Source organism: Diadema setosum, chromosome 13 (assembly GCF_964275005.1).
Source record: "Diadema setosum chromosome 13, eeDiaSeto1, whole genome shotgun sequence".
Classification (NCBI taxonomy): domain Eukaryota; kingdom Metazoa; phylum Echinodermata; class Echinoidea; order Diadematoida; family Diadematidae; genus Diadema; species Diadema setosum.
The window spans coordinates 38,326,273-38,349,969 of NC_092697.1; the positions used below are offsets into that span (position 1 = coordinate 38,326,273).

The window sequence follows — 23,697 nt, forward strand, 5'->3', positions numbered from 1 at the left end:
ACTTTGCATATTATGGTAGATTCTTCTTTACTACATGCTACAAGCCCTCATGAAGTGATTACTAATGCATTAAAATGTTTGATGATAATTTTGCTTTCTTAATGACCATGAAACCTCTCAAACAAGAAATTCTTATTTTTCTCCTGTAGCTACATTTTAGGCATTAGTTGTTATATCGTTCTTGAGTGGTGGATGTGTTGTGCCTATGACTAAAAATGAGTATATACAGTAACATATAGCAATGCATATAAGTATTCTAAGACTGCTTTTCTTTAAAACCATGAATTATATAAGAATATGAAATGCTGATCAACTAAAACTCTCTTTACTAACAACAATGTGGTGGAATAAATTCTCCATAGATTTACCTTTAAATGTGTACCAAAGCCTGATCTGTGTCAAGTTTTCTCAGTAATATTTCTGAATTATTACAATCGCAATTTCTGCAATTTCTATTTTCTATTTCATTTTGCCTCTGACGAAGATTCTGCTAAAATTAAAAGCTCAAGCCCCTTTTGACTCCAATTTCTATTTTCTTTACAATTTCACAACTTTAACATAGCATTAGGGTCTTGCTTTTGGTACTCACCGTGATTTTGCTTGTATCTTTGCCAATATTGTCAGTAAATAAGCACTGAATTGATCAGTGTTTTTTAGTAGTAGCCATGATAAAAAATCATGGGCGTACATACTCGAGCAGGATTCGAACCTACGACCTCCTGATCACCGGACAGGCGTCATCTCCACTAGACCACCGAGCTTTCGCCCGACAGCCAGTGTTAATTCTAATCCTTATAGCATGCAGCGGGTACTGCTTTGTTATTCAAATTCATGAATTTCTTCCGTCGAGATGTTTTCATTGCAACTGATTGACAAATTGCCCTACATCGACGTAAATAAGCACTGAATTGATCAGTGTTTTTTAGTAGTAGCCATGATAAAAAATCATGGGCGTACATACTCGAGCAGGATTCGAACCTACGACCTCCTGATCACCGGACAGGCGTCATCTCCACTAGACCACCGAGCTTTCGCCCGACAGCCAGTGTTAATTCTAATCCTTATAGCATGCAGCGGGTACTGCTTTGTTATTCAAATTCATGAATTTCTTCCATCTCGACGGAAGAAATTCATGAATTTGAATATTGTCAGTACAGGGTATGAGGTTATATAAAGATGAAGCATTACTACTGCCTACCAAATGCTAGTTCGCACAGAAAGTACACCAAATGCACCAGTATGAAGACAAAATGAAACTGCATTGTAATTTCATTCCACAGTCACGGTTTATTCTTCTTGTAGCATTTTTGACATATATGGGGATGAACCAGCCTTTTGAGTGATCCTGAGGTCACTCCAAACTGTATAGGGTCCTAACTTGATATGTTTATTGTTAAATCATATATCCAAATCAAAAGAAAGAAAATGTTAAATAAACATTACCAAGAGAGTGATTGTACAATAAGATGTGAAGGTACATGTATCAGCTGATAAAGCCACTAATATAAATAGAAAGCACTAAGCACTTTGGTGAGACTATATTACGGCAAATACAACTTTCACTTTAGTATTTCACACTTAGAATTTTGTGGTTCAACTGCCAAACCTCAACTACTGTATATTTGCCATGAATTACACACCACAATGCCAATGGGTATATTTAAAAAAAAAAAAAAAAGTGGTGAGACATGTACTTGTATAACTGAGAGGAAAAGCATGGGAATTTAGGGATGCTGAGAAAATATTTTGGATATGGGGAGGAGGAAAGTTACAAAGTTAAACAGCATACATATAGATCTGTATGTTAAAGTGTTATTGTAAAAAATAATGTTTGAGGAAGCTAAAGAGAGACCTAATGAAAGAGAAAGAGATTGGAAGTAACAATAATGTTTAGTGCTGTGCTGTGGATTGTGCAGGGAAATGAACATGCTGTAACAGCTCATTCTGCTGTACTTATGTACTTTGATAATGCACAGTACCTCCTAGTCCAAAAGAGGTTTGTCCTATCGCTTGAGCACTGAACCAGTTCTACAGAAGCTTTACAAGCATAGTTGATTGCACCTTTTTTATATAGAGATAGCTGATAGGGTTCAGTAATTAGGGCACATAACAGTACTGTACCTTAACAACAGTCAGTCATGGCTTTTAACTTTTCTGGTGGTGTGTCATGCAAATGACCACCTAATGTCTACATCATTATGAGTTAAAAGTTCAAATCATCAACCAGGGTTCGAAATTGGCGATGGTCCGCTGGCCATTGGCCACCCAAAATCACGTCGGACTAGCTAAAAATCATAAAATTCTCAAGTTACTAGTCCGTCTGGCTAGCCAAAATATTGCTTCAGTGTCAAAATTGATTCTAAGTAGTCCGCCTGGCTAGTTAAAAAAAAAAAGTTAAGTGCGACCCCTGTCAACACATGTATAGGTAGCTGGGACTGTTAATGATGGGTATGATTATCTTCCTGCCATGACATGAATCAAAAGGTTTGGATTGAAATCATGTCAAATCATGTCTTGATATGACCATGAAATGGCAATGAATGGGAGTGCAAATCAGTAAACTGAATGAACTTTTGATTATATAGCAATATGTACACAAGCTCTAAAACACAACACAGAAGTATTGTTAATCATTGCAACAGAATGGAGTCACATGTCAACCAGCATGGGCCTTTATCTCCCTTATCAAGACTGCTGAAAACTATTTTGTCCAACAAGTCCACACACATGTCAGTTTCCCAGCAATATTGACAGATGGCTAATGATAACGAGGCATTGTTTTCCTGAAGTTTCTACATAATGAATGTCTTCCTAAGGTCTTTTGTATTTGAAATGAATCATATTGAAAAAATGCAATAATGTACAGGGCTCTTATCTATGGATGCATTCCTGATACACTTGAAAGTAGTTAATGGCATATGTTGCATCTATTACTCTCACACCCAGTCTTCAGGTAATCACTGATGTTGATACTGAGAGCTGAGTGTTGTAAAACAATGACTTCATGAATGGACTTGTCTGTCTACACAATTTTTCACACTAATATCATTCAGATAATAAATGCTCACAATAATGATAGAGTACCGTAGACTTCATGTGAGAATTGTAATGGATGTGATTTACAACTCAGCAGGTACAGTAAGTACAGCCAAATAGGTGTGGTACTTGACTTGAAATCGTGAGATTTCAGTGTCCTCTTTTGTATCCAGTGTGTGTATCCACACCACCAGCTGATGAAATCACACACTTACCACATAATGTATGAACTACATTACTGGCATGCTACATACTTTGTATTTAAGTACATATTGTATCAACAGAAACATTACTGGTATCTCAAGTGCTCTGTAGAAAGGACAGGCATTTATAAATATATTAAAAGTACCTGTGGGCCAATAGCCTTCCCATGGTTATACACTGGGTGTATGAACACAATATTTTTGGTCATATCTATTTTGTAAACCATGAATACCTGACAGGGCATTCACATTACTACTTAATAGTCTGCACAGCCTGGGCCAGATTATTTATGTGTGGGTTTTTTTTTTTTTCAAATTTGTGGTCTTTTCTTCTTTTTTTTTTGCTGATTTGTTGTTTTTGCAATTGAAGTAGCCATCTCTGACTTGTCAGTAAGACATGACTACTTCATATTTCCTTGCACTTTACAAGATTCCACACAACTCTGTTTTCATTCAAGTTTGTTGTTTGTGCCCTTTAGTCAGACTACAAATATTAGTGAGTTTCTGTTGTTTGTCTCAATATTTCCTGCTACTTCATGATAGGAAAGATAATGATGATGATGTTGATGATTAAGATAATAATCAAGTTACACTGATAATGGTTATAATACAGAGGATGATAGTAATAATCCTGTTTTGAAACTGAAGTTTACAGCAAGCTACAAACATGTAGATATAAACTTGTGTATTTATTGAATTGAATAACTGAAACTGCACCGGTCTTACACTCGAGACACAGTAAACAGTTCCAGCATATTTATTTTCATATTTCACATGAGATATACATTTCATCAAAATACACTAAAAAGAATACAAACCAAGCAAGATACAAAATATGTTATAAATCGGGGCATGGACAGAAAGTGTGTCAGCGTATATAATGTACATAAGACAATTCTCTATAACTTGTGAAATATGATGGAACCGCAAAAGCAAAGCTTGTAAACGCAGGTTCCAAGAAAATATACCAGTGTAAATTTGATATGCATTCAATGGAGATAGGACACAAAGTAACAATGACGAAACTATATAAAAACTAGATTATCAAGGTACAAAGGAAAAAGAAAATAAAAGAGATGAAAAAGAAAAGGAAAAAAACCAAGAACCTAAGGAATAACAACAGGGTAAAAAGTTAATTTAGCATATAGATACACAAGTATATACTCACACATATCTAGAATCAAATTCATAACGAGTTCAATATGTCACTACAATGGTACGGATGCAGTGATTATATAATGGGAGCATAAACCAGAAGCAAACAATTATAAACTGCAGGTTGATTCATCATACATTGAATAAGGATACTGCAGATAACATATCAAAGAAAAATTCTAATCAGACTGATTATATTCATTTATTAACTTTGATTTCAATTTTTGTTTGAATATAAACATACTAGAGCAATTGATTAAATCGGTGGGAAGATCATTCCAGAATTTAGGTCCGGTAAAAACAATTGTTTTTTGAGCAAGGAGTGTACGAGTACGTGGAAGGTGAAATGAATCTCTTTGTCTTGTCGGGTAAGCATGGACGGCATAGTTTTTCTGAAACATGTGGGTAAATACGTCAGGCAAGCCGTTGGCTGATAACTGAAACATAAATGTGCCTAAGTTATATAAAAACAAGTCAGCAACCTTAAGGAGTCTGTTTTCGAAGAAAAAATGATTCGTGTGACAATAAAAATCGGCTAGATTAACTGAACGAATAGCCCGTTTTTGTAGTTTGAAAATTTTATCAATGTGTAATTTGGCACAGTTGCCCCAGGCAAGTATACCGTAACTGAGATAGGGTAAAACAAGCGTTGAATATAATTTTTTTAAAATATACTTGGGAAAAAAATGTTTTAGCTTATTTAAGATCCCAGTATTTCTCGAAAGCATCTTAGACAAATAATCTATATGATGTTTCCATGTTAATTCATGGTCAATATAAAGACCTAAAAATTTGGACGATTCAACTTGAGTCAAACAATCATTATTCATTTTTATGTCGCCAGGCAAATGCGTAACGGAGTTACTAAATAACATATAAACAGTTTTGTTTACATTAAGAGATAACTTATTAGCTTGAATCCACATTTGAACCGACATTAATTCTCTGTTCACTACTTCTAAAAGAGTTGTTGGATCTCGATGTGAAAAGAAAATATTAGAATCATCGGCAAAAAGGAGAAAAGATAAAACATTTGATGAATTTCTAAAGTCATTTATATAAAGAATAAACAAAAGTGGGCCTAAAAGGGATCCTTGAGGGACCCCGCAAGATAATGTTTTTAGACTGGAACTAAATCCGTTGATATTTACAAACTGTTTCCTGTTAGTTAAATAGCTCCTGAACCAGTCCAAGGCCTTTCCACGTATCCCATAATGTGAGAGTTTATATAACAAAATACCGTGATCGATAGTGTCAAAGGCCTTGGACAGGTCCAGGAATATACCAACAGTATGAGATGAGTCGTCTATAGCGTGGGCTACTTTATCTATAAAAGCAAGCACAGCGTGAGTAGTAGAGTGTTTTTTCCTAAATCCAAATTGAGACTCACAAAAGATATTACATTCATTTAAGAATTTAATTACACGAGAATATATCAAATATTCAAGAATCTTAGAAATCGCCGTCAAAAGAGAAATAGGACGATAATTACTTACATCTTGTTTATTACCTTTTTTATAAACCGGAACAACTTTGGCAAGTTTCATTTGACTAGGCACTACGCCAGTAGCAAGGGACAAATTCAATATATATGTTAAAGGAGACAATATTGCGGATATAATATTTTTCAGTAAAAAATTCGTAATACCATCATGTCCAGCACCCTTTTTTGCTTTTAACTTAAGAACTACATCCCTCACCTCGTATTCTTGGATGGGAGTAAAAAACATAGATTGAGGATTTGGATCAGATAAGAAATAATGAAATTCTTTATCTGTTACTGGGATATTACTAGCAAGATTGGGGCCTAAATCAACAAAAAAATCATTAAACGCATTAGCAACATGTATCGGATTTTGGATCAAAATACCATGCTGGGATATTTCCTTGACTTGTTCTGGTTTATCTTTAACTCTGAGAAATTTATTAATCACCTTCCACGTGCTCTTGGTATCGTTTTTGTAAAGGTCAAACTGCCTTGTGAAATAACTCCTCTTAGCAAGTCTCAAAGTAGTTGTAAGAATATTACGATAACGAGCATATTTACCTTTCGTTTTATCATTTGGATTCCTCTTATATTTACAAAATAAATTGTTCTTATGATTGATAGACTTAAGGAGGGATTTGGTGATCCAAGGCATTCTTGGTGCTTTTTTATTGGTAAAACGGGTGGATTGTCGTAAAGGAATAATTTCGTCATAAAGCAGTGAAAATTTATCCACAAAAATATTAAATGCAGTTTCTACATCATTATCAATACCAAAGACTTCATCCCAGTTAGCAATCAACAATCTCTCCCTGAGTCTATCGATGTTTCCTTCAGAAAAATCTCGAAAAGTAAATCCTTGAGACTTAAGACAACAACTTTTAGCGAGAGGAACCTTTGCGTATATCGGGAAATGATCAGATATGTCGGATACTATGACACCAGATAATACTGATGAAATATTGTTACAAAAAATATTGTCTATCAACGTGGATGATGTGTCAGTCACACGGGTAGGTTTTCTTATTAACGGTATAAGGTATTTATAATGAGAGGTACAACAGCATATCTTTCAAGCAAAGTTTACCAAGAGCTAAATGCAAAGCACAATATGGCAAGTTGGAAGAAGTTGATTGAGAAATGATGTGTGTGTGTGTATCTCCCTCTCTCTTTCTCTCTCTCTCTATGCCTCAGCCTGTGTTTGTCTGTTTGTGTGTGTGTCTGTGTCTTTGAATGTTTATGCTATAGCACCTCTTGTTAGCTAAATCCTAGCTAACACTGCACTAGACAGATAAATCTGTCTGTGTCATGACATTTTTTTACTTTGACAGTTCTCCTCCAAGACATATAATATGTGACTGTGCATCGCAAAACCAACAAAAAGTCGCATCCCTTGCTTTTACAAGTACATGAGGACTAAAAAAAGGTGAAATGGGTCAACCAAGTCAATCTTGAGTTTTTTATGTTTTCTAAAAGAGCTATTCTTTTTCTACATTATGCTAAAGTTTGGGATCATAAAATGAATGGGAAAGTGTGTTTTTAGCAGTTTTTCTACAACCCTTTTTTGTAAACTAGTGAGATCAGGCATGTCTTGAGAGGCCCCTTTTTATTTTTTGAAAATCCTCTGCACACTCTTCACTTTCAACTCTAAGAAGTTTTGAAAGGATAATGCTACTGCTTTGAAAGTTGGCATTAATCATGGGCCAAATGTGTTAATAGAGCATGCTCAATTTCAGCTTAATCTGATAATCTCTTCATTGTTGTTGTGGTTTGCAACCCGTTTCGGTCCTATTCACTGCACAGCTAGCACGGCTTGGTATAGGATTTAAACGCTTGAATAGACCCTGTATGTACTTCAGAGCCTCTTTTCTTAGTTCACACTTTTCCAGAGTGTGTACTTCCTTTCCAACATTTAAGATAGGTTAGGAGAGTCCATTTGAATTGAGTTAAAACTTAGAGTCTTCTCTTTCAGAATCTGCCCTTAATTTCTAACTGAAAATCCATGTCTGGTGACTTTTTGTTGGTTTTGTGATGCAGGGTCACATACTGTAGATCATTATAAACTATGAAGGAGAGGGATTCCACATCCATAAAGCCAGACGTACATTGTAGTCTCCACAAAACATATCCTCAATACTGATGAACACAGACTGATCTAACAAGTTATGGGTCTATTAAACGTTACCACTGCACTTGACCTAAAGATCAGTCTGTATCTTGTTATCAGGGATATGTTCCACAGAGACTACAGTGTACGTCTGGCTTCACAGTATCCCCTCCTATCGTGCCTATGACGGATCAAGGATCGAGGAGAGCCATACAAGTCAAAAATATTATCGAAAAAGTCCTCCTGACTGATGGATTTTTCTGTCTACCACTAGAACCACTTAGATGTCTACCCTGCAACCATCTACTTCTTGGTTTATGAACTCTCTCTCTAAATCAAGACACACTAGACCATCTATGGATGCAGAGACTCAAGCAAAGGGCTAACCCCGGGGTGCTCCTTGTATAGTAAGTCTACTACTACTCATTGACCATCTATTTTTAGATCAACCACCCTCGCGCAATGGCTTTCTCATGTATAAAATCAAAAATATGCGTGGGACAGGGCGCAATACGCTGGAACATTCGAACATGAATACAAATCAAGAAAAATTAGGGGGATAGACTAATCTACAGGTAAATATAACCTGAGGAAACAGGAGGAAAAAGAATTGAAGAAAATTCTCAATTAGTAATCAATACGCCTAAAATGTTAACACATATTCGCTCATTCACTGGATTTACGTGGTTTTCATTGAATTTCAATGGGAAAACGGGCGGTCGGTTTAAAAAATGAGCTACCACTGGCGCATGAAAAAAACCTCCCGTGTGTTTATCGCCAAGATACATGCATATACTGCATAGGATACGGAGCAACAATCTGAACATGGGGTAAGCCAAAGATCCGAGGTATTTTCTTCCAAAGTGAGATGAAATTGAGCCCTTGCTGAGGTAAATTTAAATCTGTTGAATATTTTCGGTGAAATAGTGGTTATAATACAAATAAAGGCGGTCGATGAGTAGTAGAAATTTTTCTAGGTCCAACCATAATACACAGTTCGGCGTTCGGGCTGGTCGCAGTTTAGCGAAGGGCTTGCGCCGTTGCCTACATGTAGATATCACCATGGCCCATGGGAATCATGTTCTTCACATTCACCAAGTAGGTCCTATTAAACTTTAACGCAACTGTTAGATCTAAATTTACACAATCGATCGACTGGTCAAAACATCTTGAGAGCAAGAGACCCATATATAGCCATAGACAATATGATTGGATGATATCATCCTTTGCCTTTCCATATTATTGCTTACCACAAGCACAGTCTACTAACTGTTACAGAACACCTTTACTTAAGTTTAGCTAGCTTGTTTACATTTGATATGGCAGCATATTACCTTGTCCTTGGCCTTGACTCTCACTCATTGAATAGCCTACACCATTGAACAATTACACTTACACTCCACTGCTGATGTCTTCACCGTCGTCAAGAAGAGGTGTCTTTTCGCCAGTTTCACTGTCTCTCGGAGTCTCCGATTTGAATGACATTTTGTTTGAGTTAGAATCCCTTGGAATGCACGCAAAGAAAAACACCGTGGCTTATTATCATTTTTCGGAGGAGTTCATCACAGTTCAGTCTCAAGACAAGTAGGATTCTAATTCACTTGAATGTCTATAATGTAAGACTCTGAGTCTTATTTACACACAAGGAAACTTGACAAGACAAGTATACTATTTTACTAAGAGAAATGTCAAAGTAGATCAGACACCAATACGATCGTTCCAGCAGACTACAGTGTACATTAGCCCGACCAGACACTGTTAAGCTATGCGACGTACCATGTACAGCGACTGGGCTGTGTATAGTTAAGTGTACATATGACACATATGACGCGTATTACAAACCGTATACATACTAGTACATGCACCGCTCGCGCGATCGCTCCAGTAGCGCGTATGGCAGGGTACGATCCGATCAGACGAGTACACCCATTGATAGGCACTTGTCGACTTGAAAAGACCCGACGACCCAGCGGCGGCGCGCCCACGTTGGATGATGACCCCCGGGCGCCAGGGCGCGCGACGGCGCTACGCACGGAATACAGTACTCGTACAGAGTAGAAATAGTCGGGTCGCGTCGAAGGCTAGACATGTAGGCAGACTGCTTCGATCGACTGCCTTTAAAGCTTTATGATCGCACGTGTTGGACGATCGGTTGCCCCCGTGGCGTGTGGTGGACTTGGTTGCATTCCGGCTTGATTCAGATATCTGGCTTTCACTGTAAATTTAATGTCATGGAGATTGTTCAGCAGACACTCTGTAGTGAACTTGTGCGCTATGGCTTCGAAATCCATCCGTTTAAGGTAAACTTGGGATTCATCAAGACAGTAGAGTAAAAACATTCTTCTTAGTAGTTTGCTCAGTCCCATGTGTTTATATTTGTGTCATGTAGTGTAGGCCAGGATTTAACAAACAACATGCAAATGGTATGCAATTGCAACATGACCAGACTGTAGATGCAGAGTATTTTCATGATAGACCCAGGTTTTGTTTGTTTGTTTGTTTTATTTCCGTACTAAAAATCATCACATTTCATACATAAAGGTCAGTAAAGAAAAAAATACATACGGAGGGTAGCCCATTTTCAGTAGTGACAATGACAGTCACTTCTGGTCTTCCATGGGGCCCTGTACACAAAGATTTCATACAATCAGGGACTGATGATGATAGAATAAAATATACACAAACACAAATAGAACGGTACATACATTACTACATTGTAACTACATATATACCATATTATCGCACATTGTTCAAAGGTTTGAAGCACAAAAAAGATCAAATAGAAAGGATTTCGGTTTTAACTAAATTGAACTTAAAAACGGGTAAAGAGGAAATTTGACGCAAATCATTGGGTAAGTTGTTATACGCTGATGCACCTCTGTATGAAAAAGATCTCTTACAATAATTAGTTTTTGGCCGAGGTAACTGTAAATCGTTTTGATTACGGAGAGAGTATGGTGATGTCTTGTACTTAAAAATATCTCTCATATTCGGGGGCCATGTTATTCATAATCTTATACATAAATGAAAGCAGATGAATTTTTTGTCTATTGATTACTGTATTTCATCCTATGTAAAGCTATAATGAACATCACTGGTAGTAATATGGGAATAAGGGTTAACTTTTAAAATCAATCTCCCGGCTCTATTTTGCATCTTCTGAAGTTGGGAAAGAGAGTTACCGTTGGCGGATTGCCACACTACATCACCATAATCAAAATGAGGTAACACAATAGAATTATATATCAGTTTCAATTCAGTCATATTACCAAACTGTCTCAAACGACCCATATAACTAATCATTTTACTTAACTTGTTGCATAGTTGTTCAATGTGAACATCCCATAATAACTTGTTATCTACAAAGATTCCCAGATATTTAAAACTTTTCACCTGAAGTAATTGTTTACCCCTAACTTTAACATTCAAATACTCTTGCTTTTTTAACATATTATTTGTACCAAATAACATACAAACAGTTTTATCAAAATTAATTTTTAAATTGTTATCAGCCATCCATGATTCCATACATACAAACTCTTTTTGCAAAACATTTTCTACAAATTTCGGGTTTTTATGTGAGTAATAAATAACCGTGTCATCGGCATATACTGTAAATGGGCCCTGCAGTCAGAAAAAACCCAATTGATATCATTGATAAATATACTAAACAACAGTGGTCCTAACAAGGATCCTTGTGGCACTCCGCTAGTTAATAATCTTTCATCCGAAAGGGTATTATTGATTGACGTTCTTATTCTTTGGTTCGAGAGATAACTCTCGAACCACTCAAGTTCTATGCCATTAACCCCCATGTTTTCCAGTTTAGATAGAAGGATCATGTGATCAACCATATCAAAAGCTTTTTGCAAATCAACAAAGATGGCGCCAACGTATTCACCCTTATCAATAGAGCAGTGCCAGTCGTCCGTGACGGTAGCAAGTGCAGTAATAGTAGAGTGCTTGGGACGGAATCCTGACTGGTTTCTGCTAAGCAAAGAGTGCAAGTTTAGATAATCAAGTAACTGTTTTTGAACAACTCTCTCCATGACTTTAGAAGCACAGGACAATAATGAAATGGGTCTGTAATTACTACAATCCAGCTTATCCCCTTTTTTATGTATCGGTACAATTTTAGCTATTTTCCATTTATCAGGCACTATCCCTTCAACTAAGGATTTATTTATAATGTAAGTGAACGGCTCTACTATTTCTGAAATTGACTCTTTCAATATATACATAGAAATTTCATCTAATCCAAACGACTTCTTTGCTTCCATTAACCTCACATACTTCAAAACATCTAACTGAGATACAAAACAAAAATTAAATTGTTTATCAGACCTTTCCCGATTATGCGACTTTTGAAAAAAAAACATTCTTTTTCCTTTGCTTATCTCCACCACTTACCACATTTGCAAAATAATTGTTAAATGTATTTGCTATAACCTGTGAATTTTCTTGAGGGAATGCACAATCAGTAACTTTACTCTTGCCCATTAATGATCGCAGTGTTTTCCAGGATTCATTTCTACTTGTTGCATTTGAAAATTGTTGACATATATATTTACGTTTTGCTTTTCTTATTTCATTTGTTACTCTATTTTTTAGACGTTTATAACTTTGCCATAAATCATTGTCCCTTTTAATTTTTGCCTTTGATTTAACTTTATCTCTCTGTTTCATTAATGACATAATTATGCTATTCATCCATGGCGAGGGAGTTTTTTGTACTCGTCTCGTCTTAACAGGCATATGCTTATTAACAACCTTCATCAACATACTTTCCCATATATCAACTGAATCATTTATATCACTGAATTCTTCTACCTTCTTCCAATTTTGTTTACGTAAGTCAGACTTGAAAGCTTCCATGTCAACGTTTCGTGATTTTCTGAAAGTTACATACGTCTCACTTTGTGATGTATGTTTGCATTTCCATACCATATAACTGATATAGTGATCACTCATGCCATTCTGAATTACACCGTATGATTTCACTTTGTCTGAATAATTCGTGAGCATATGATCAACAAGTGTTCTTGATCTTTCAGTCACTCTTGTATACATTTCATTATTAACCTGTTGCAAACAATATACACTATTAATTTGATTATAAACCTTAATATTTCTTTCGGGTGTTTTCTTCTTAATATCACAATTTATATCGCCCATAATAACCAGTTGGCTATCAAAACTACTCGCAAAATTTAAAAAATCCTCATAATGATTAAAAAGATCAATATTTGAGTTTGGAGGTCTGTACCAATTCAAAAACATTATTGGTTTGGAGTTTTTCAGACAGATCTTGATGCACAGTGCTTCCAGGCTGACAAGTGAATCATGGGTAACCAAGGTGAAAGGAACAGATTCATGAACATAAACTGCGACACCACCTCCATTTCTGTCTCTGTCTCTCCGAATTAAAGAATAATGGGGAACACCGATTTCATTGTTTGAAATAAAAGAGTCAAGTCTAGTTTCATTTAGGGCAAATATATGTATTTCATTCTCAATCATAATTTGTTTAATTTTCTCATGATATTTCACAAGGCTAACTATATTCAAATGAACAAACTTAATTCCCTTCTCAGAAAGTTGTTCATACCTAAGGGATGGATCTCTCTTTTCACCAGAGTTTGCAGACTTATCCAATAAATTTGCTGTCTGGAAGAGTTTCCGAGTTGAGTTCAATGAAATTCGGAAGATGTTGAAAAGTACATCTATTACACTCCCAGTTCAAAAATAATTCATTGGGATCATTGTATCTACTCACGGGGATTCCTGAACATGATATGTGCACCCATTTCTGACATGAGGTACATTGGAGTGCTTTCTGGTTATTTCTAACACATCTTGTACAAAGAACACATGGAAATAGTTGTACCATTTGAAAATGTATACAAAAAAAAAATGTATTGAATGCAGTACCAACACAAGATCTACAGAAAGATCTAAAAAAAAAAATAAAAAATAAAAAAATAAAAAATAAAAATGTAAATGTAAAGAAATAAAAGAAAAAAAAAAGCTACTTCAGTCAAAAGGGTATAGGAATGATATAAATTGCAATCACAGCACTATTTTAGGATACTTTTGAACTAAATACAAATACAATGTAACCGAAGGCGGCAGTAAAACAGCGTTATTTTCATGTGTATGACACAAAATAGATCCCTATCTCATGTTTCACAATAAAACTATTGTGCCCTTGTGACGAACCAGCAGGAAAGAAACGATAAGATAAAAAAACAGGGAAGGGAAGCGAAAAGTCGCTCATTGAACAAAGATTTCTGGTGTAGGGTAGTCACAACACAACATGAATTTTGATAGGCCTGCTCAAATTTGTACGGGAATGCCACTTGGCTATTTCACGTCAGTGGAGAGGGCACAAGCTCTAAACAAAAAGGGGGTAGACAAAAGTTGTGTTCAGAAATTTGTAACACTGTAGTGACAATGTATTAACCTAGTTCCATTATGCACCAGTCGACACTCCCTGTCCATTCATAATAGTCACGCGAAACATAAAGATGAGAAGAAAGTAGAGGGATGACAAGGTACACATCGGCGAACAAGCTCACAGTGTTTGCAGCTCCGCAGTTTGAAGGTTCTGCTGACTGAAGGAAGACAAATTGACTATTATCTTCATTCCATTGATCTTGACACAAAACAAACCTAGTATGTGAGATAACAGGTGACCTCGCTGGCACTCGATGGATTATAGCGGTAAGTATAGCAACCCAGAACGGGATGAAAGAAGCCAATTCCCGCAATAATGCCTATCTCACACCTCGCGACACTGAATTCAACTGACTTAATCCGAAGATTGTAATTTGACAATGTGGGACTTTTTCGTCAACGTGAGGCGATGTCCACTGTTGGTTAGCACACGAATGCGGCCATCTTGGGTCCAGATGCTTTTACATTTACTTCTGAACTTTGACTTGATTTCTCTGAACAGGTCCGATCTCAGCTTGGTCAGGCTTTCCTGAACGTAGATGGGATCCCCTTGTAGATCTCTCAGGAGCCTTCGGGCTTGATATACATGGTCCCTGACGTCATAGCTGGTGTACTTCACGATGATTCCACGTGACCTGCCCTTCTTGGCGCCGAGACGATGCGATCTGTCGATGTCGCCATTTTGAAGCTTCACTTTCAATTTTTCCTCGCAAATTTGTTTCACGATTTCGTTTGTGTGTTCACTCTCATGCTCACTGACACCATGAAATACAAGGCAATTTCTCCGAGAGTACTGTTCTGCCTCCTCTTGCTGCTCTTTCATTTGCTCAATCTCTCTCTCCATTCTTGCTATCTTGTAAAGTTTATGGTATTACCAGACAGCATGGTAATTTCGGAGGCGCACATTTCTGCATACTGATGATATTCAATATGGACTAAAATCACGAAAAATCATGAAAATGTGACACAAAAATGTGAAAAACGCTAGTTTAGAAGAAGATGTCAATTTTTCACAAGATTTTATCTCGTAAACTGTTTGAAATGTCCATGTTATACATTTATCTAGTTTTTCACCATAAAATACGAAATTTTAGCCTCATTTGCAGATTTTTTCTTTGTCGTCCGCTCGGTAGGAATGCATGTGTACGGTGAATCGTGGGTCTAGTGATTCTGGTGCAAGGACTAACTGCGACAGCCGCCACACGAAGAGTACCCGGCGCGGTCTCCGGGGCTAGTGCAAGGACAAGATGCGAAAGACATTGATTATGCCATTACAAAAATCATGTCCGGAATTATAATGCGATTTTACACCGCGCTAAAAGACAAATTTTTGGAGAGGGGTGTCTTTGAAGTCTGTTTTCCAAAAATCAGAGTGAATAATTTTCATGATTTTGCCGAATTTGTTATTTTCAGGACTTTGTGAATAACTGGTGCAATTTTTGGCTGAAATATCATCCTCTGAGTACAGAATTCAGAGCCACAAAAAAAAAAAAAAAAGCGTCCGGTAATACGATCCACTCTCCTACAACTGCACTTTCACACAAGCACAGCATGCACAGCATGAATCACGCCTGTAATAATCTTCAAGTATGAAGGATGCAGGACTACCAGAAGAAGAAGAAGAAGAAGACATTAGCCTTTAGGCCTAATCTTTAATTACATGGATTCAGAGTCTACATACTACCACTAGAATAACTGAGACCAGCCTGAACGCGAAGCATTTGGGTTGTATAACTGCACAAGGAGCACCCTGGGGTTACCACTAGAATGTCTAGATCTACTTACCTGAACTAGAAAATGGTTACTGTCATTTGTGTGGAAAAAAAAAAAAAAAAGCGTGATTAACTGGACGTAGTCTAGGCTTGTTGCAAATTGAATTTACATACCAATTGCACAATAGAGCCTATAATGATTTGAATTTAGTCTAGAGACATACATGTAGACTCAAGGACATAAGGTCCCTAAAGGACAAGGCAGTGGTTCAGAACTATGTTATATGCATATTTTTTGAAGGAATACCGTAATATAGGGTAAATTATGTCACGATGTAGTCATTACATCATACATGGTGGATGGTGGAATGAGCCTGCATATCCTAATATTCAGAACACGTATATACTGAAATGATAACATTGCAATACATGTATTGTTTTATTCCATCATTTAGGTAGCACATGTCAAAGATACCAGCATTAATCAGCATGAAAGTGTGTTCAGACAGTAGGGGGTTCTACGTTAAAGGACAAGTTTGCCCAAAAGATTGAATAAATGCAGCAATATTAGTATAATAGTAAAACACATCGTTGAAAGTTTGAGGGAAATCGAATGATCGATTCAAAAATTATGAATTTTTAAAGTTCCTTCCGCCATTCCTTGATGAGAAGACTTCTACAGTTTGGGATGTCATGTGTTTACCATGATATCACACAGAATGTAGTTTCATGTTTCTAGCAAAATGAAAGAGCACTTGACTTACCACTTTCAGAAAGCAGGGTACACAATATTACAGTACCCTAATTATGTGTCAATAACAAGTAGAGGGAATGCATAGCTTTCATGAAACAATTTGTTTCTTTATATATTTCTATATTGTTATATGTACATGTATGTGATGACATCACAAATTGGTGTAGTCTTCTTGTCCTGCGATGACTGCACAGAAACTTTACAAATTCATACCTGTAACATCCACTGACCATTGAATGTTATGATTCTGTCATCATCACCCCACCTATGTCCGGTTTCCCCTCTCACTCCTCATCAATCACATGTCAGCACCCATTCCAGTGTCACGACTGTCTAACCACTGCGTCTTAATCAACGATCTCACATAAACATCACTGCCCTCTTTCCAAGTAGATTAACCACAACACCTCACCCCTTATCCCAACATTACCACAATTTATGCAACTGCTTGTACAGACATGTAATATATTAGAAGGTTTCCCCCCAAAAGATCACTTTATCCTCCCAACTACGTTCGAGTGAAGTTCCTGTCCATTGCCTCTGAGTATCTAACTACTCCGTAGTATTCACATACAGCGATACACCACAGAGTGTATCCCCAAAACATAACAATACCTTTCGAATGGATTGTCTTGTTTTCCTCAAATTTTCACTGATGTGTTGCTATTGCAATTGCTGCACTCACTCAATCCACACATATTTGGGTGAACTTGTCCTTTACAGATGTTGAAATGTTCATAAACCAAATGAATGTTTCATACCATGACTTAACCAAATGGATAATTTCTTTCTGCTTCTGTTTGTTACTATCATCTTTGATGCCTTTTTGATTATTTACCAATGAATCTGATGTAACATTTTTTGTTTTGTTTTTGGTCATCACTCTGTTTTCTACAGATTGGCTGGTATAATGAGAAGGTAGAGCCAGGTTTTCATCTCTCCTATCCCGAAGACACTCTCGCCTTCTGTGTGATCAGCACACCATCAATGTTTGACAAAGCTTTCCTGCCATTTGTTGAGAGACTTGGAGAATGTTCTTCCATTGAGAACAGAGATCCAGTGGACTCCTGTGTTGCAGAACATCTACAGAAAGCCAAAGAGGTAAAAAAAAAAAAAAAAGATCTTCTCCACGTTCATTCTGATAGCTAGTGGGAGTCATTTATAGTACAAAGCTGAAATATGACATCTTATTATACAGTAGGCCTATGTGATGTCTCCAAAATTACCGTAGATGATTTCCCATGATTCATTTTCAGGGAATCACACTTGAGAGCTCTTAACCTCCCATCTAGTCATCATTATGAGGCAATCCAAATCTGGGAGGAATTTTGCTGCAGAATTTCTCACGTTGTCATCATCAAATTGGCAATGCTGAATTTTGTTGTGTGTCTTGCATTGGAGAAAGATTATAGAAAGTAGTTAGATTTATAAATTCTCCCCTACTCACAAAGCAATGGACAAAAATTAGCCCATTTGAAAGAGACACAAGATCATTGATCTTTTGAAGTTTATTGCCAATTTATGAGTTAAAAATTTAGCTATTGAGAGGCTTTGTAAATTGCACAAGTGAAACAAAGAATATGAAATAACAACAATTGACTAAAGTGAAGTATTATTTTTTTCACTCTAATTTACCAAGCATTAACAATGAAAACTGAAAATGAAGCTAATAGATTAGATACAAGACCAAACCACAGAATTGTGGCTTCAGGTACTTGATGGAATAATGATGAATTGTGTGAATAATATTTTGTGACATTAATAGGTTTTAAGTTCTGATCACGAAGTGGACATCATTCAAGACTTTGAGATGCATCCAGCCACAAGGAGACCCAAGCTTCTTGTTCAAACGGCCGGACATGTCTCGGGAGCCGCATACTACTACAAGAAAGAAGACGTTTGCAATAGTCCTTGGCCTACAAAAAAGGTGAGATTTTTCTTTTAATAAGTGACATGCATACATTCACACACACATACGTCACATTTCAGCAAATAAAACAATCTCTGCATAGATATTTACAAAATGCTATAGAGGAGTCAGGATAGAAGAGTTACTACTGTATAATGTTACCTTGTTATATGTTTTGTCTACATGACTATTTTGAACCTTGCTATCGGCAGAATGTAATGCTTCTGCAGCAACTCTTTCTTGATTCCAAAGTTTAGATAATAAAACACTTAATGTTTTATGAGTTTTTATCCTAATGCTGACCTAAAAATATCCCACAGAGTGTAATGTTTACTGGGATGTTGATATTGGAGTTTGTCAAATAGTAAATGTGTAGGTTTCAACATAATTCACTGTCCATGCCATAATTATGGAATGTATTCTACACTTTCAATTAAGTTTAGCTGCAGAAAAGCTTCCTGTATAGAATGTTGATATCATGTTTGATGCCTTATATTCAAATTGTGAAAAAGAAAGTCAATATTTACACACCAATTAGTTACCATGCATTTTGCATTCGCAAACAAATGTGATTTTTAATCTGTCTGTTCAGAAAATTTATGGAGTCAGTCTTCACCCAAAATTTGGCGGCTGGTTTGCTTTTCGTGGAGCGATTATCGTCAAGGATATAACCTGCAGCAATATGCCACAAACATTGCCTCCAAAACTCCTGACGTCAGATGACGACATCGTTGATCTCCTGGAGAGATTCAACAACAATTGGAGAGACGGAACGTACCGAGACGTCATCCCAGTGGAGGAACGGTATTCGGAGGAACAGATTCGTTACTGGGACACAGCGCCATCCAAGCGGTTTGCTCTCCTGGGCCTTGAAAACAAGCTTGAGGGAAAGTCCGGCTTTCAGGATCTGCACGAAATTCTCTTTTAGCCATCAGAGGGTTTGTACAGGAAGAGGAGTTGATGTGTTGAAGAAACTATAATGGATGGCAGAGAATATATTCATATCTAACCTCATTTGTTGTTATCACAGATTATTGTCTTGAGTTATGTAAATCATGCCCAGGTCATATATTATGTCATTTGATTATATCTTTGATGCATTGCAGTGTGCCAATTTGGTATACCCAGACATTATTCATGTTAGAAGAAACACTTTTGTTCAACTTGTCAGTGTCAGTGTCTTAAATATTTCAGTAACAGAGGAGAAAGATTTGATCTTTTATCTTTGGGTGACAATATCGTCTGATTTATTGTCATACCATGCAAGCTCATGTTAAGAGTGGACATGATTTCCTTTCAATCTAATCAATGCATGGTTACATGTATCTCACACTAGTGAGAAAGATCAGTTGGAATTGTGGAAATATCACTCAGAGGGTTCATAACTTCAAAATCTAAAATCTTGAATTGATCTGAAAAGTAGAACATTTCACTTCAGTTACTGTTCTCTATTCATTGTAAATTTCTGGAAAAAAAAAAGAAGAAAGATGCATGTAGTAGTGGTAAACAATATGATATTTATGAAGGGTGTCTTCAGTGTAAGCACTGTTCTCCCTGTGAGCTCTGTTATACATGTATACCTCATATACCTCATTATTTCATTATATCTATTCACACTCCTTGGTCAAGAGGAACATGATGTTGTGGTGGTGGTTGTTGTGATGGTGGTGGTGGTTTTTGTTGTTGCTGTTGTGGGGGTGTTTGTTTGTTTGTTTGTTTGTTTGTTTGTTTTGTTTTTTTGTTTGTTTGTTTTTGTCCAGAGTCCTGTCAACTATACATACTGCTCTCACACAGCCACAGTGGCTGTCAAATAGCCTTAACACTTTGTGTGTGCTTTGAGTATTGATTGGCTCAGAAAACCCCATAGCATTGTACACACTGTCCAAAGTGCCTGGTACAGAAAGGGTTAAATGATATCATGTCTCGTGTTTAATAGTGAGATACCAGACAGTGATGGTAATCACATTCCATGATGTTCTCCCCTGGGTGAACATATGTACAGTGTATTTGTGTAAACAATTTGCAGACGATACATAGTGATATGATGATATCTTTTAAATGCAATGCCAAACTCTGATCTGCCATGTGTATAGACCTGTGACTGAGGGAAGCAGTGTGCATGAACATATGGTCAGCATTACATGTATGATGCACATAAGTTACATGAGTGCTTGCTGTTGGCTTAATAATGGTGCTACAACAACAAAAAAAGGGCTACAGCAGAGAAAAAAAAATACTCTTTAGGGGATAGTGATCTTTGAGTGCTTGGACAAGTCCATAAAATCAAAAATGGATATTACTTTTATTTGTCAAGAATATACAGAATACATGAAATTATTGGTCTTCCTGCTATAGTTGTGCAAAGCATCAAACTACTTTAAAGCTGAAATTTTGATGTGTGGTTTGCATGAAGAATGTACATGTACAGTGCACTCTCGTTATAATGAATACCGTTATAACGAAATTCTGGTTACAACAAAGTAAAAATTTAGGCCATAACATTATCTGCTCTATGTGTTTTTATTGTTTGACTGTTCGGTTATAGCGAAATTTCAATATAATGAAAGAAAACTGCTGGTCCCAAGGACTTTGTTATAATGGGAGTCCACTGTACATGAATGCTGTGAAAGGCTCCAGGTTGTGTGTGTTATTTGTCAAGTGTGCCTTATCTGTTTTATTTCTGTGTTTTATATTTGGAAAGGTTTCTATTGATGCAGTGTTGTATATTTAGGCATGTGTATTTCAACTATGTTCCATGACCATTGACTTCATCTTCACAAACTTTATATTGTGTATTTACTCATGAACTTGCAATATGCAATATTATCTACATATCTGTGTGTGTGTGTGTGTGTGTGTGTGTGTGTGTGTGTGTGTACATATAAGTACTTAGACAGTATTGGCAAAGTATGCAATAGTTCTGAAATAAATATTTCCCAGGTCTTATTTGGAAGTTTGTGTGATGGGAAGAGTATACAATTTTAAACTGTTCCTCAAATATATAAACTGGTATTTTCATGAAGCATGTATTTCAGTGGTAGTTTATGTCAATTATATTTGGTGTCCACTGTAAGAACTATTTCTACGCAAGCTTTAGAAATTTCCTTGTTTTTTTTAATTTATGTATTAAGTAATTTGTATTAATTTTCTTTCTAAAAATATTGCTCAATTGTTTAGTTTTTATGATAATTTTGATGTCTGTCACATCACTTTAACACCCATTACACGAGGCCTGGGGGTGGATGCCAAACTGGAAGTTGCAGCAATATCTCCGGGATGTAAACTGTTGATGCTTCACTTTAGATGTTGTAGATAAACCTCAATGAGTTGATTTTAGATGCCCAAATTTGAAGATGCAGTGAATGATTAGAGGTAGAATTGATCATACAAAATTCTGCTGTCATGTAACTTCACCATAAACAAACAAACAAACAAAAAACTTAAAAGATACCAGGTGTATAGAAAGAATTTCTAGAAATAATTTTCCTGGTACCGCACCGCAATTCGCTATGCATACAAACTAACTTTTGTGAAGCAGTTTTCTTCCATAGAAGTGGACAGGATACCATATAAAATATTATTCATCAGCTGAAATTGCTAATCAAATTTGAGTGGAAAATTATTCCCTGATATGTACATGTAGCTCACATTTGCCAAAATCGTTTGAATTCGCACAACATACATTTCATTGTATTAGTCTTGTTGACACTGCCAACAACCTTGTGGATTTCATCCATTTCATTCAAGTGTATTACCATTGTGAGTTCAAATGTGTTGACTTGTGCTTCAACAATTTATTTCAAAAAATAAAGACACTTATTTTGAAGATACTGGATCTGTCTTTCAATTTTGCAAGAAACCTGAAGTGCACAAGTAGGGAGCCCTTTGGTGTTTGCTACAGATTTGAAACAATGAAATATCGCTTCTCAGATTCTACAAGATTCTGTAAGATATTCTCTTGATTGTTGTTGGTTTTTTGATCAATAATTACATCACATCCTTTGCCAGTTTGGGTCTGTGGCAATGTGAGGTTGTTTTAGAGCCATTAGTTTCCATGGCAATGAATGGCTATGACCTCACATTTCAGTACTCAATTTCACTGTTTATCTCATTGAACTTAATTTGCTGACCAACATCATTACCAATTTGTATGTGCGTGAATATGAATGTGTGTATATATATATGTGCAGGGGCGGATCCAGGAATTCTGTAGAGGGGGGCGCAACTAATATTTCTGGTGCCACTTCCGGGTTTCATTTCATTTTTTTCTTTTTATTTCTTTTGTTTTTAAAGAAAAATAAGGGGGGCGTGCGCCGGTTGTGCCCCCCTCTGGATCCGCCACTGTGTGTGTGTGTGTGTGTGCAGGTACCTATGTTTGTATGTATACATGTATACCAGGTATGTATGTATGAATGTATATATGTATGCATCTATGTGTGCACATATGTGTGTAACATGGGAAAGAGTGTGAGGAAAAATTAACAAAAGGGAAAAATCGTCAAAAGGGACAATCGTGAGACAGTCGGAAACAGAAAGTAAGAAGGTACTGGTAACAATCATATAGACAGAATAGAATCAATGCAGTGTCCCACTTTACATGCTGAATATAATCAGGCTGGACTCCAGGAAATCATGTTGAACAATTTTATTTTCCTTTCAGTTCATTCCTTTCAGCAAAACATTTTCGGCAGCCTTGTTACAATGCATCTAGCTGCAATACCATACAATCAAAAAGGTGCAGCACCTACAAAATTCATCTCTTTGCAATTTTGTGCAAACTGGGATGATCATTCTGCATAGGAGAGGTCATTGAGTTGTGTTAAAGGTGGTGTGCTTGGCAAATCCTTTACACAGATAGTTTGTACTGTATGGTAGCACT

The 23,697-nt window shown here is 36.5% G+C and overlaps 2 protein-coding genes across 2 annotated transcripts in view; one reads left to right on the forward strand and one right to left on the reverse strand.

Moving 5' to 3' along the window:
* LOC140236955 (sodium-coupled neutral amino acid transporter 9 homolog) overlaps positions 1-9,525 on the reverse strand; it is a 37,673-nt gene extending 28,148 nt beyond the window's left edge. Inside the window, exon 1 of the mRNA XM_072316900.1 lies at positions 9,384-9,525. Coding sequence (XP_072173001.1) covers positions 9,384-9,472 — 89 coding nt within the window. The 5' untranslated portion in view covers positions 9,473-9,525. The remainder of the gene's footprint in view (positions 1-9,383) is intronic.
* A 627-nt stretch (positions 9,526-10,152) lies between these two features.
* LOC140237190 (cyanocobalamin reductase / alkylcobalamin dealkylase-like) lies at positions 10,153-20,073 on the forward strand. Its single transcript, XM_072317131.1, has 4 exons — positions 10,153-10,287; positions 17,807-18,010; positions 18,675-18,836; positions 19,411-20,073. Exons 1-4 carry the CDS (start codon positions 10,219-10,221, stop codon positions 19,744-19,746), a joined length of 771 nt encoding a protein of 256 aa, XP_072173232.1. The 5' UTR covers positions 10,153-10,218; the 3' UTR covers positions 19,747-20,073.
* The last annotated feature ends 3,624 nt before the right edge of the window (positions 20,074-23,697 follow it).